General features: G+C 48.8%; 1 protein-coding gene across 5 annotated transcripts in view; it reads right to left on the reverse strand.

Annotated features, from left to right (window-relative positions):
* Positions 1 to 13273, reverse strand: part of Dzip1l (DAZ interacting zinc finger protein 1 like) — a 40122-nt gene that overhangs the window by 7917 nt on the left and 18932 nt on the right. For all 5 annotated transcript variants that reach the window (XM_026789601.1, XM_026789602.1, XM_005367807.3 and 2 more), the window contains 7 exons: positions 10101 to 10229; positions 7370 to 7432; positions 5878 to 6018; positions 3777 to 3807; positions 3024 to 3077; positions 2007 to 2140; positions 391 to 583 (listed from right to left, as the gene is read on the reverse strand). In XM_026789601.1, coding sequence (XP_026645402.1) covers positions 391 to 583; positions 2007 to 2140; positions 3024 to 3077; positions 3777 to 3807; positions 5878 to 6018; positions 7370 to 7432; positions 10101 to 10229 — 745 coding nt within the window. The remainder of the gene's footprint in view (positions 1 to 390; positions 584 to 2006; positions 2141 to 3023; positions 3078 to 3776; positions 3808 to 5877; positions 6019 to 7369; positions 7433 to 10100; positions 10230 to 13273) is intronic.

Raw genomic sequence — 13273 nt, forward strand, 5'->3', positions numbered from 1 at the left:
TATGTGTGTGTGTGTGTGTGTGTGTGTGTGTGTGTGTGTGTGTGTGTGTGTGTGTGTGTGTGCAGGCTGCACTTGGCAAACTTTCTATGCACCAGGAGCTCAACCACGACCTGCTGGGCATGAGACGGGATGGGCGTCATGGTCATGCCCAGCCACGAGTGAGGAAAGGAACCTCATCATCCTTTAACTGTCTCAACCCAGCTCCTCCCATGACTCTGTTTCTCCAAATGAGGACCTCAGGACTCATTTGCCCTTGAGAATTCCACAAGCTCTACTGGTCCGAAAAACATCCCCGAAGGGGGGCAGGGGAAGCTCCCTCCTCCCATGCAAGCAAGCCACAGCCAGAATGGAATCCTCTCCTGTGGTCTCAAAGCCCACCTGCCCCCTTACCTGGAGGCTGGCCTTCCGGCTGGGACTCCCCAGCTGTATTCTCCCACCTCTGCTTCACCCTGCTGGTCACTTCCTTATTGAGTTTCTCCCTCAGACTCCGAAATTCACGAAAGCTTCGAGCTGTCTGCTCCCGTTGGGTTCTCAGCAAGGACTCCAGCTGTCGGAGAGTCTGAGCTGAAATTCCCTTTGTGTCCTGGAAGACACAGACGTACGCCTTCACAGACACAGGCTCCCTCACCTTTTCCCGATAGCTGCTGACACGGAGGTACTGTGTCTGCAGCCTGTGTGGGAGGGATGAAGTGGGGAACAGAGAGGGTGGGCCTCACACGTAGCAGAAAGTGTGTGAACTCAGGGTTTAGGAGGCTCTACCACAATACGCAACATAGGATTAGGCGAAGTGCTACATCACAGTTCAATCCACTTCACCCCATAAGGGACTTGGATGGGGCGTGTTTTCCCTACATCCAACCGAATCTCAGGGGGAGAGCATAGCCTGCTTCTCTTTGCACCTCCTGGCTCTACCGTGTTCTCCCTGTTTAACAGCGTTTGGAAATTAACCTCATAGTCCAGTGTGTACTGCTAGAAGTTGCTGGGCTTCTGCCTACCACCCACCAGAGCCCAGGAGAGGGCTTGGGAGGCACCTGAATCCAAGAAGGTTTATTAAAATTAAGACATTTTTAAATCAAAACTGAATACAGGACTGACATAGGATTAAGCAGCAGCTGACGACAGCATCTTTACAAAACTCAACCCAGCCATCTATGTTTGCTTCACTTGGTTTTTTGTTTTTTTTTTTTGGTTTTTTTTTTTTTTTTTGTTTTTTTTTTTTTTTTTGGTTTTTCGAGACAGGGTTTCTCTGTGGCTTTGGAGCCTGTCCTGGAACTAGCACTGTAGACCAGGCTGGTCTCGAACTCACAGAGATCCGCCTGCCTCTGCCTCCCAAGTGCTGGGATTAAAGGCGTGCGCCACCATCACCCAGCCGCTTCACTTGGTTTTCTAATCTTACTCACTGAAATGCAAATGGTTGATTCGATGCTATGACGCTTGGCTACTCTGATACTATACTGGACCTTTATTTACTAATAGATGATCTCGGGCTCCGTCTGTGGACATCTGGGAAGAGTCACAGGCCCCATACATAGATAGTGGACTTAGAGAGCGACACTTACGCACATGAGACTGGCCCATAGACCAGACTCAGCCAGCTGAATGTCCTCTATTGGTGATTTGGTTAAAAAGACAGGGGGAAAAGTAACCAGTGAGTGAAGAACATTGAGAGTGTCAGGATAAGGTCCTGGAGCAAAGGAGAGACCTCTCTTGTCAGGACAGAAGCTATCCCGAGACAGCAATGAACACAGAAAGAAACGGATGAGCCTGCAAGATAAACACCGACCAATCGCCTCTCTGGGTAAGAACACTCTTTGTCTTCATTATAGGTCTCAGCCCTTAAAGCTCTATCCCATAGTGGTGCAATGGCACACTATGTTAATTCTAGCACCCTGGAGGCTGAGGCAGGAGGATTGATGTGAGTTCAAGGTCAGCCTGAGCTGCACAGCAAGACCCTGTCTTTACACACATAATCAAATGACTAAGTCAACAGTAGCCCAGAAACCGACCCTCTTTATCCCCATGCCTTCCAGCTTCTCTTCTAGGGTGTCTTCCAGGATGGGCCGGAACTGCTTCAGCCAAGTGGGGTTTTGCCTCAGAGCAGCTAACACCTTTCGTTGCTCTTCATGGGAGCTCTGTAGCTCTGTAGCAGGAGACAATAAGCAAGGTCAGTGCTCCCTGCTGAGCCCACCATCCCTGGACCTACCTGCCAGTGACCTGGAGAGCCCTTGTACCTGCCAGTAACCCTAGTTCCTAGAATGAGTCCAAAGCAGGCCCCTCCCACATGTCAACCCCTGGGCCAAAAGATGACATATTTTCTCTCCTGGCTATCACTGTCTTAGACTCACCACCCAGCTTCTACACTCCCATCCCCTGCCAGCCAGGACATCCCAGATCTGGGCTGTCGGTTCTGAGGTCAACTCATAGCTTTGGGAATTGGAATCAAGCCCTGGAAACAACTTGTTCCGTGGGCTCCACTCTGGTCTCAGATTCCAGACGGGCTCCAACCTTAGCCAGGTCTCCACCCATTGAATCTGGTTCTGTTCTGATCCAGATTAAAGGGCAGTCAAGATCGCCCATTCAAGTTTCCTCTCTGGAGGACTTGACAGTCTTGTTGCTTTAAGTCCTCCATGATCTACCCACAGCTCACTCACATGGGAAACAGAGACCATTTGAAAGCCAGTACAGTGAGCTCTCCTCCAGTGCTCTGAACAGCACTGGGTGAGAGGCAGCGGGGCAGGCACAAGGGTCAGGACCTGAGTCAGAAGCCCAGCAGGCACTGCTCTGCCTCCTGTAGCTTGTGACTCAGTGGCCCTGCAGACAGCATGTTGGTGCCTTTAAACAGACATCTGATGTATGCAAGGCGCTTAAGGAATATTTATCCTGTGTCCTCAGTTCCTTCTGCCATAGCTTCACGTGTCCAGATTACAGTTAAGGAGAAAATAAAAAGTGAGGAGAACGGCCAATCTACTTGAGAGAGAGAGAGAGAGAGAGAGAGAGAGAGAGAGAGAGAGAGAGAGACCCACCTTCCTCAGAAGACTCCTCCTCTGTGTCCACAGCCTTTGCCACCTCTTGGACTTCTGAGAAGACAGGAACAATTAGTGTCACCAGAACCCTGCACCTCACCCCTGGCTCAAAGAAAGATGTAGTACCCCGGGGGAGAACTGGCCTGTAAGGGCAAGCCCTCCATAGATTCATCTTTCCCAGCAGGACAGGATAGAAAAACAATCACCAACACAGACACTAGAGGCAGGAACATCAGACTCACATCCCAGCTCTGCCTCCAGTGGCTGTGCATAAGCTGGTAAGTCTCTGAACCTCACTAGGCCTCGGTGTCCTTATGTGGAAAAACAGAGCTATAATACCCATCGCACAACAAATCACAATGTAATGTGAGGAAGAACAGAAAGTGCTCGGCATGAAACACAATCCTTATGAATGGCATGCCACAGATAAGGCGAGTTAGAAAGAAAACCCACTCAAGGGCCCAGACCTATCAACACCATGCCCAAGACCCTTCTCTCTTCCCTCCCACTAGAGAACAATAAAACAGGCAAGAATCGCTGATAGCTGATGGAAAGAAAGCCTTCAGCACAAATGACCTCCCTCCCATAAGCCCTCTGTCTCATCCAGTTGGACAGCCTGACACCACAGCGAATGTCCCATGGACTGCTGTCACCAGTGTTTGACCCATAAATCACCTGGGGTGGGGCGTAGAAGGCAAAGAGCCCAGGACAACCCAAAGACTGACTGATCCTGACCACCCACTGCTGACTTACCCTCCGCCTTCCTGAGGGACAAGGTCTGGATCTGCAAAAGATGGGACAGAGCAGGTTACGGCCAGCAGGGGACGCTGTAGAGACTCTGCTCTGAGCAGCAGGCCTGCCCGGAACAGGATGAGAGGACAGCGGCTGCTATCCTGCCACCCACCAAGAACTAGAATGACTTACTACCCCGCCCCAAGCACATCTCATCTCCCACCATGTGTGTGTGGAGAGAGACCACACCAAGGAAGAGTAATGGCTAGCATTCCTGGATAACCAGCTGCTCAGCTTTTTCAGGGAAAGGAGACCAGAAAGACAGTCTTCAGAGCACCACAGGGCACGAGCCAACAGAAGCAGAATGGGACAGGGGTACAGCTGGCATGGAGGTAAAATTGAAGTAAGATAGCTAGGAGATGAGAGAAATTCTAACCAGTGACGCAGACAGCTGACCTGGGGGCTTGCATCCCTGCCAGGAGGCCTGACCCAGACACTGGCAAATGTGCTCAGCACCCCTTCCCTAACATGGGCCTTTTTCCTTCCTCTTTGGCCAGTATTTGCAGGGAGCAAGAGACAAGGTGGGGTCCTATAACAGCTTCCTCTGAGACTGAAACATTCCATCGTGTGTAGTAAGTTCCAGAAGCAGGCAGGTAGACAACTCACGAGAGCTTGGGGAAGTCCCTGAAACTGACCAGATTCACTAGGCCCCTCTCTGACAGAAAAAGGAATGAAAGCTGAGTCCCTCTCAGAAAGCTGAGCTACAGAGAAGACTCTCAGACAAGCTGAGATGCAGACTCTGAGAGGAGAAATGCCGCAAAGAAGGCTGGGACCAGACCTGCGGGCTGAAGAAGCAGAAACCAGGTGAACTGCCTGGGAGAGATTTAGGCCAACAGCGTCTCTCGAAAAGGGCCCTCCAAGCTACTGAGCTTTCTGAGGCTGTGCAGTGTGCTCCAAGTTCCCAGTTTCTGTTAGCTGTCACCCTCGTGAGGTGGGCTTTGATAAAACAGTTGTCTTTGAGTCATTTCTGCTCCTGTAAGTAACCCCAATAAGACTCACTGGCTTGCCAAGTTGGATTTTGGTGATATCTGCACTTGGTCTGTCATGGGTTTCCTATCTGGGGTGAGTAGACATGAGTGTTGTGTCTCCCAGAAAAAGTTTTGTCACATGACTGATGGGTACAGTGACTGACATAAAATGGCTAGAAAGCAGAAAAGTAGGGGTTGGAGAGATGGCTCAGCAGTTAAGAGCATTGGTTATTCTTCCAGAGGTCCTGAATTCAATTCTCAGCGACCACATGGTGGCTTACAAACCATCTGTAATGTGATCTGGTGCCCTTTTCTGGCCTGCAGGCATACATGCAGGCAGAATACTGTATATATAATAAATAAATCTTTAAAAAAAGAAAAAAATCAAACAGAAAAGTGTAACTAGCAAGGGGTCCAAGGACAGGAGGAAGGGACTGGACAGTGGCAGTAACTCCAGGGCTATGTAGAACACAGGAACCTGAGGTCCCAGGTGGGGCTTGGAGGAGATGGACCTTCCAAAGGGAAACTGAGTACAGACTGGGGGTAGGGAAGAATCATCAAGAACAGGTGAAGAGCCATAGAACCCAGCAGTAGGAGATGCTCGGAGACTCGGCAACTTTTGTCTCACTGGCTTATTAGAAAACCGCATCAGAAGCTGTTCCTTTATGGGAAGGGGGCTGGCTAACAAGTTATATCTGTGAAAATACTATACAGAGCACATCTCTGTGTCCCGCCAGCCTAGCTAGAGACGATGTCATCTGCCACATATAGAAAACCCAGCCTGTTCCATCATCCACTGAATAAAGGTGGGGAGAAAGAAAATGGTCTCAAATGGTCTCTCTTGAAGGGCAGTTTGAGGTCTCAGTGAATTTTCATGCAAAGTGCCAGCCTGGAACCAGGTATCTTATGTGGTCTCTGAGGATAAGAGTGAGACATAGCCTAGAGGGAGGTAGCTGTAGCCTTACAACCTTGTACCCCTCCTCACTTCCCTTCAGGAGCCTAAGGACACCAACAGCATGAACTCAGAAGGATGCCAAGCTAGCCTCACAGAAAAGACGCCTGACGGCTGCTGACTAGAGAAAGGACTGACTTACCGTCTCCTCCTGGGATGCAATAAGCTTGGCCTGTTCTTGAAGCTGTGCACGGAGGGCGTTGATATGGCGTTGCGACTGGGCAGCTGCCTTCTTCTGATCCTGAGACAGGGTGGCATGGAGCCTCTCGTTTTCCTCCCGCATCTGGTGGGCACAGGAAGGTTGGTCAGTCAGATGTCTGTAGGGACCCAGGTGAGAAGGGCAGTCCCTACAGCCAAATGCTGGTGGCGGTCTCGCCTGAGACCAGAGTGAATTTCTAGACTTTGCTTTCAAACAATTCTAGCTGCCTTTGGTTTGGGTATATTTTTGAGCTGTGCCAGAGAAGAAAGGAGAAAAGAAAATGGAAGGCAGGCCTCTAGGACCATGGAAGAAGGTTCTCTGTCAGATGTGGTCACCCACTGAGGAGAGGCAGGTAAGAAAAAAAGACCACTCAAAAATCATCAAATTTCTTTTCAGATAAAAACAAGAAGGGAGGAAAATGTGTTCCCATGCCACCTTTGATGTAAGAGCAGAGGTAAAGTGAAGCTAGTTATTAATATTTGCACAAAGAATCTCTAGAGAACACAAATGAAATGAAACCATCACACGGGGACTGGGTAACCCTAAAGTGGGGTGGGAACAAGTGCCGTCCCCATGGGCCAAGCTCCTGGCATCTTCTAGGCCGTGGGCCAGCAGAGCCTGACAAGGCTAACCAACTTCCTCCTCAACTTCCCTTCTCTTCTTAGGCATCTACAAAGAAGCCATAAAAATTTAAGGAGGTCCAGCCGGGCGGTGGTGGCTCACGCCTTTAATCCCAGCACTCGGGAGGCAGAGGCAGGCAGATCTCTGTGAGTTCGAGGCCAGCCTGGTCTACAGAGCTAGTTCCAGGATAGGCTCCAACGCCACAGAGAAACCCTGTCTCGAAAAAAAAAAAAAAAAAAAAAAATTTAAGGAGGTCCAGATGTTCTTGGGAGGCATCCTATCCTTGAAGATACCTTGTCAGTTATTAATGGCTCTTTGTTAGGTTTTCGTGCCCCCAAAACTGACCAATGGGTTCAGAAACTACTTTATCCTATGTACTCCTTACCCAATCCCAAGAGAACAGGACATGAACTCCCCTGATTACCGCATTTCCCCTTTAAAAGTTCTGCCCTCCCGCAAGGCTCCCCGCCACATTTTCCACACCCATCATGCTGGGGTGCTGAAAAGGTGTTGGTCCAAACTTAAATGTGAATATTATTAAAAACCCTAATGTAATTTGCATCGGAAATCCGGCTCCGTGAATTCATTTGGGGACCAGAAACTTGGGCACAACAGCTCCTTGCTGAAGAAGCTGCTGGATAGGCAGACGGCCCCATTTGTATATTAAAGGGGACTGACTGCCATGAGCAGTATCCACATATCCACAACACACCTGACAACCAATTCTAGACAGAGAATGGGTCAGGGAGAGGGGGGTGCTGCATAGGGCGAGGTCACGGGAAAGCAAAGTTTCCCGCTACCCAACATCAGCTACCTCTCTCCTCTCAGCCGCCCGCTCTTCGTGCAGCGCCTTCATCTTTCTCTTCCATTCTGCTTTCTGAAAGGGAGCAAAAGCTTGTTAAATGGAGCCTGCTATGCAGTAATAAACTATAAAATTATGAGAAGTAAAAGGTACTAGCTCCTGGTGAGACAGAATAGAGAAACCGAACCAATTTGGGGGGGGGGGGGGAAGTAGTGGGAGAGAGATTACCGACTTTGTGTTTGAACAAATGGCTAACTGACCAGGAAAAAAATAAAAACTTGCATGACTGTTTTAAGTCAATATAAACTAGACAGATCAGATAATTACACATAAAAATCAAGACAGCAAAATGAGAATGGTAGTGATTAAGGCCACAGAATCACTCAAAGAAAACACAGGAATATTTTCTTTTTAAGTCTCAGAGCAGGCACAGTAATAAAGGACAGATGGAGAGGCTGAGGAGATGTCCAGCAGTCAATAGGGTCACCGCTCTTGCAGAGGACCTGAGTTCAGTTCCCAGGACCTATAACAGGCGGCTTGCAACTGCCTGCAACTCCAGCTCCAGGGGCTCCAATACCCTCTTCTAGCTCCTGCACCTTGACACATGTATGCGAATACACAGAGACACACACATGCACATTAACGAAGGTGAAAAGGACTCTTTTAAAAAAGATAACTTTCGCCAGAGAAACCAAACAACAATAAAGTTAAAAGACCAATAGAAGACTCGGGGAAAATATCCACAACTAGAACAACAAAAGGCTAGATTAGTCTCCACGAGGAGAAGCAAAAGGCCAGCGCAGTGGCCCAAGACTGGAACTCCAGCAATTGAAAGCTGGAAGTAGGAAGGTCAGGAGTTCAAGGTTAGGGTCCTTCTCAGACACACAGTAAGTGGAGCCCAGGCTACATAAGACCCTGTAGCAAAGAGTGAAAGAAAGGAGAGAAGGCAAAGAAAAGAAAAGGGAAGAATATGAACAGAGTTCAAATTCATAGGAAAAGAAAGGTTGTGTGTGTGCATGCACGTGTGTGTGTTATATGTGTGTATATAGGTATGTTTGCATGTACGTGGGGACCAGGTGTCACTCTCTGTCTTATTTTTGAGATAGGGTCTCTTGCTAAGTCAATTAGCTAGATGGATTGAGAGCAGTGAGCTGTGAGCCCCCAAATCTTGCCTGTCTCTGTCCCCTGGCTCTGAGGTTCTAGATGCACACTGTTCCTGGCATTTATGTGGGCATTAGGGATCTAAACTAAGGTCCTCATGCTTGTATTGTGAGCACTTGACTGACCAAGCCATCTCCCCAGTAATAATGACTTTTTGTGATGTAAAAAAAAAATCTATGAACCATCTGTGTTGGTTAGAGATTTTGTTTGGTTGTTTTGTGTTTTTGTCTTCTTAACACAAACTAGAGTCATCTGGGAAGAGGGAGCCTCAATGGAGAAAATACCCCCACCTGACTGGTCTGTAGGCAAGCCTGTGGGGCATTTTCTTAACTGATGATTGATGTGGAAGGGCCCAGGCCACTGTGGGCAGTGTTATCCCTGGGGTGGTTCTGGGCAAGACTCAGGAGAGCAAGCCAGTGAGCAGTGTTCGTCCTCAAGGTCCCTGCCTTGGCTCCCCTTGATGATGCACTGCAACGTGGAAGTGGAAGCCATAAAGTCTCTTTCCTTCCCAAGATGCATTTGATCATGGTATTTAATACAGCAATAGAAAGCAAACTAGTCTGCGGTGGTTTGAATAAAAATGGCCCCCCATAGGACCACAGGAAGTGGCGCTCTTAGGAGGTGTGGCCTTGTTGGAAGAAGTGCACCACTGGGGGGAAGGGGGCTTTGAGGTCTCAGAAGTTCAAGCCAGGTCCAGTGTCTCTTTGCCTCTTCCTGCTGCCTGTGGATCCAAATGGAGAACTCTCAGTTCCTCCTGCAGCATCATGTCTTCCTGCCCGCTGCTTGCGTGCTACCCACCACGATGATAATGGACTAAACTGCTGAAGCTGTAAGTCAACCCCAATTAGATGTTTTCATTTATAGGTTACTGGAATCATAGTGTCTCTTCACAGCGATAGAAACCCTAACTAAGATACCGTGTCATCAGTTCCAGCGCCTTTCTACAGACAGACTTCCGGCTCTTTCCCAACCACCTTGGAGAGCGGACACAGGAGCTCATGCTGGGCTGTGGCTGACTGCTGTGGTCTTAGAGATGATACGGACCTCCTCTGCCTGGACTTGAGTAAGGTTCTCCCAGTGGTGGCCAGAGTGGACTGGGTATGAATCTTCCCAGCTCGATTCAATGACCTCATAGTGATGGCCAGATAGGAGTCTGCACACCACAGAAACTGGCAAGTGTTTTTTTTAGCTCTGAGCTGATACCTAAGCATTCACTACCACACCACAGACTTGTCATGAATATCTTCACAGCCCAGGACACTTGCACACTTTCTGAACTGTTTTCAACCTTATCAGAATGAAAGTTGGGACAAAGATGTCAAAAAGACCCACCTGCATTTGCATATATTAGTACATATCATATATATGATGATGACGATGATGATTAAAAGCATCGTCAACCTTGCGTGGGAACCATATATTCAGTGCTTTCATGCTGAACAAGGCCTGAAAATATAGAACTTTGATGTCTCTCAACTTCACCAAATCCACAAGGCAAACCGAGGCCTTGGTGAGGGCGGACAGATTCCTTCCTCGTTGCTCTGGAGAGAAGGGTGTGGAGCAAACATCAGCTCAAGCTCACCTGGACTTCCATCTTCTCTCGAAGGGCCTGGAGCTCCTGGGCCTGCTTGAGTCGCTCCTCGGACTCCTCGTCCCGTAGAGACCCGAGGTGGGACTCGGTCATACTGTAGGCCTGCAGCACCTTCAGCTTCTGGAAAAGCCAAGAATCATCTCATTAAAGGAAGCCCTAGACACGACACTGGCTATATACCTTCCCCAATACAGGACCGGAAGAGTGACCCCTCAAGAGCCTGTCCAGTTTGCCCTCACTACTACTGTGTGGCTGCAGACAGCCACACAAATCAGCAGTCTCCCAAGCTCAACCCCTGAACAACAGGAGCACCCATGGGGGGGGGGGGGGACCTCGTATTATTTCAGTTCAAGTGAAATTCTGATGTCCCCAAGTTCTAAGCTTGCCCAGCTCCTGGCCAGTTTGTTCCTAGCTCTAAATTAAACTGAAAAACACCACACTTAGGGCCCATGTGAGAATCCCTAGCTCCCCAAGCCATGCCCTGAGGATCCCTGTTTCTTACACACACACACACAGACACACACACACACACACACACACACACACACACTGGCTGTCACCAGAAACAGCTATTTTGCTGTTTTTGGTTTTGCACAGTATTCAAAGCCATGCCATTTATATCTAGTGATTTTTTTTTTTTACTTTTTTTTATTATTGATTCTTTGTGGGGTGATGTGGGAGTGTCATATATCAATCTGTTGATTTCATTGGTTAAGGAATAAAGAAACTGCCTAGGCCCCTTGATAGGCCAACCCTTAGGTGGGTGGAGGAAACAGAACAGAGGGCTGGGAGAAAGAAGCTGAGTCAGAGAGTCGCCATGGTTCACCACTCCAGGCAGATGCAGGTTAAGATCATTCCTGGTAAGTGGCTCGTGGACTACATAGATTAATAGAAATGGGTTAGATTAATATGTAAGAGCTAGCCAATGAGAGGCTGGAACTGATGGGGCTGGGCAGTGTTTAAAAGAATACAGTTTCTGTGTAATTATTTCGGGTAAAGCTAGCCGTGCAGGCGGCCGGGTGCCGGGGACGAAGTCCCGCCGCTCTTAATTCAACAGTGGGGTTTACAACATGCACCCCAATCCCGTTCATCTTTCCATCCCTTCATATCTACCCTTTACTTGCCACATCCCCCCAAATAAAATAAAATACTACACATACAAAAAAAAGTCTCAGTGTGGAAGCTGTAGTGTGGCCCAGTGAGTCACACAGTATACATTTTAGTCCACACATCTTTACTTGTAAGTGTTCATTACAATGACCCATTGGTCTGGCTTGAGGCCTCTGGCTTCTGTTATTCCCTTGATATTGGGTCTTCACAGGGATTCCTCTTGGATATCGTATTGCTGCCTTGTGTCATGGAGACCCTGCAGCTTTGGATCTGCAGGTCCGGCCCCTTCACATGCTCCAGCAGTTCATAGATAAGGGAGACGTTGGGGTGGCCACCTCACAGTCCTGGTCAGCCCACCAGCTTTCCCTCATCAACGCCACCAGGGCCAGTGTTCCGGCACTGTCCCAGACAGCTCGCCCACTGCAGCAGGCAGCAAGGAGCAGGGCCAGCTTTCCTGCTCTGGGCCCTCAGGGCCAGCTCACCCACCCACTCCCACACCGTCAGGGCCAGCTCACCCACCCACTCCCACACCGTCAGGGCCAGCTCACCCACCCACTCCCACACCGTCAAAGCCAGCTCACCCACCCACTCCCACACCATCAGGGCCAGCTCACCCACCCACTCCCACACCATCAGGGCCAGCTCTATTGACTTAGTGATTCTTGAGCTAACACTGTACCAGAGGAGAAGGCAGGCACAACAGGATAAAAGACAGAAGCCCTTTCCGCCTACCCATGTTACACTAACAAAGCCCATGTCTATCCCCACACATAACCCTACGATAAACCTTATTCCAGCTTTAGGAAGCTTTGAGCCTGAGTTTACTTGGTGTTCTTGATAACTTTTCCCAGGAACTGCTTAGGCAATACCAGGACAAAATGTTAATCATTTTCCAGCTTGAGTATTTTTGTTGGCAAACGCTTTAGCAGGGGCCAGGAACAACTTGGGGGACAAGGGGGAAGGTTCTGATATGCCACCTCTGCTTTCTCTGTCGCTGTGTAGCACACCACACAGCTGGTCCTTGGCACCGCGGACCTCCATGGCCAGGGGCTCCTGTTAGCGTATCCTCCAGCAGCTTCGCCTACCCCATGTATCCTTATGTTCTCTCTGCAGTCAGGCAATTCGGCCAAAGTGCACATGCCTCTGTGCCAGGTAAGCTCTAAGGAGCAATGCTGTCAAAGCACACTGAGGAGCCCTCCTCAGCCCTCCTCCCGTCAGGATGCTGTCTGTGGTTTTGAGGACTATCTCACGGTACTTTTCCAGTCATTCTGAACAGACTCTCACCTTGTTTCCCCCAGAATTTAAAAAAGGATGAATTGGGCCGGGTGGTGGTGGCACATGCCTTATCCCAGCACTCGGGAGGCAGAGACAGGCGGATCTCTGTGAGTTCTAGGCCAGCCTGGTCTACAAGAGCTAGTTCCAGGACAGGCTCCAAAGCTACAGAGAAACCTTGTCTCGGAAAAAAAAGAAAAGGATGAATTGACAAAATAATTATCAAACAATACTGATAATCTTGTATCCAATTAGATCCCTATACTTTACTAAAATAAAATGTTGAAAGGAGGTAGGAGACATAAAAGCACAATGTGAATATCTTACAAACAAGCAAAAAATAAATACAATCGTGGTGTGTTCCAGTATTAAAAGGATGTGTTCTGAATCAGAAAGGGAGCCACAGCTGGCAAAGGATCATGTCATTTTCTGAGACTCAGATTTCCTAACTAAAAGAAATTTTTTGGCCCTTGATGAGGAGATTTCTGAACAGCAGCCTCTGATTCAAATCAACAGTTATTTATAAATGCCTCTTGAGCAGGCAGCATGTTGGGAAGTATCGAGTCAGGGGCACTTAAAATAGGGAACCATGGGTAGAGAGCTAGTGAGGAGAGCAGAGAGCCACAAGGCGTAACAGCTTCCCATCCGCAAAACAGCCCTAATCCAGCCCTAATCCAGCAGGGAGCACTGTGTTGGGAAGGCTTGAATAATAACAGATCTATCTCTGTCTCTCTCTCTCTCTCTCTCTCTCTCTCTCTCTCTCTCTCTCTCTCTCACACACA

Source organism: Microtus ochrogaster, unplaced genomic scaffold (assembly GCF_000317375.1).
Source record: "Microtus ochrogaster isolate Prairie Vole_2 unplaced genomic scaffold, MicOch1.0 UNK24, whole genome shotgun sequence".
NCBI lineage: Eukaryota > Metazoa > Chordata > Mammalia > Rodentia > Cricetidae > Microtus > Microtus ochrogaster.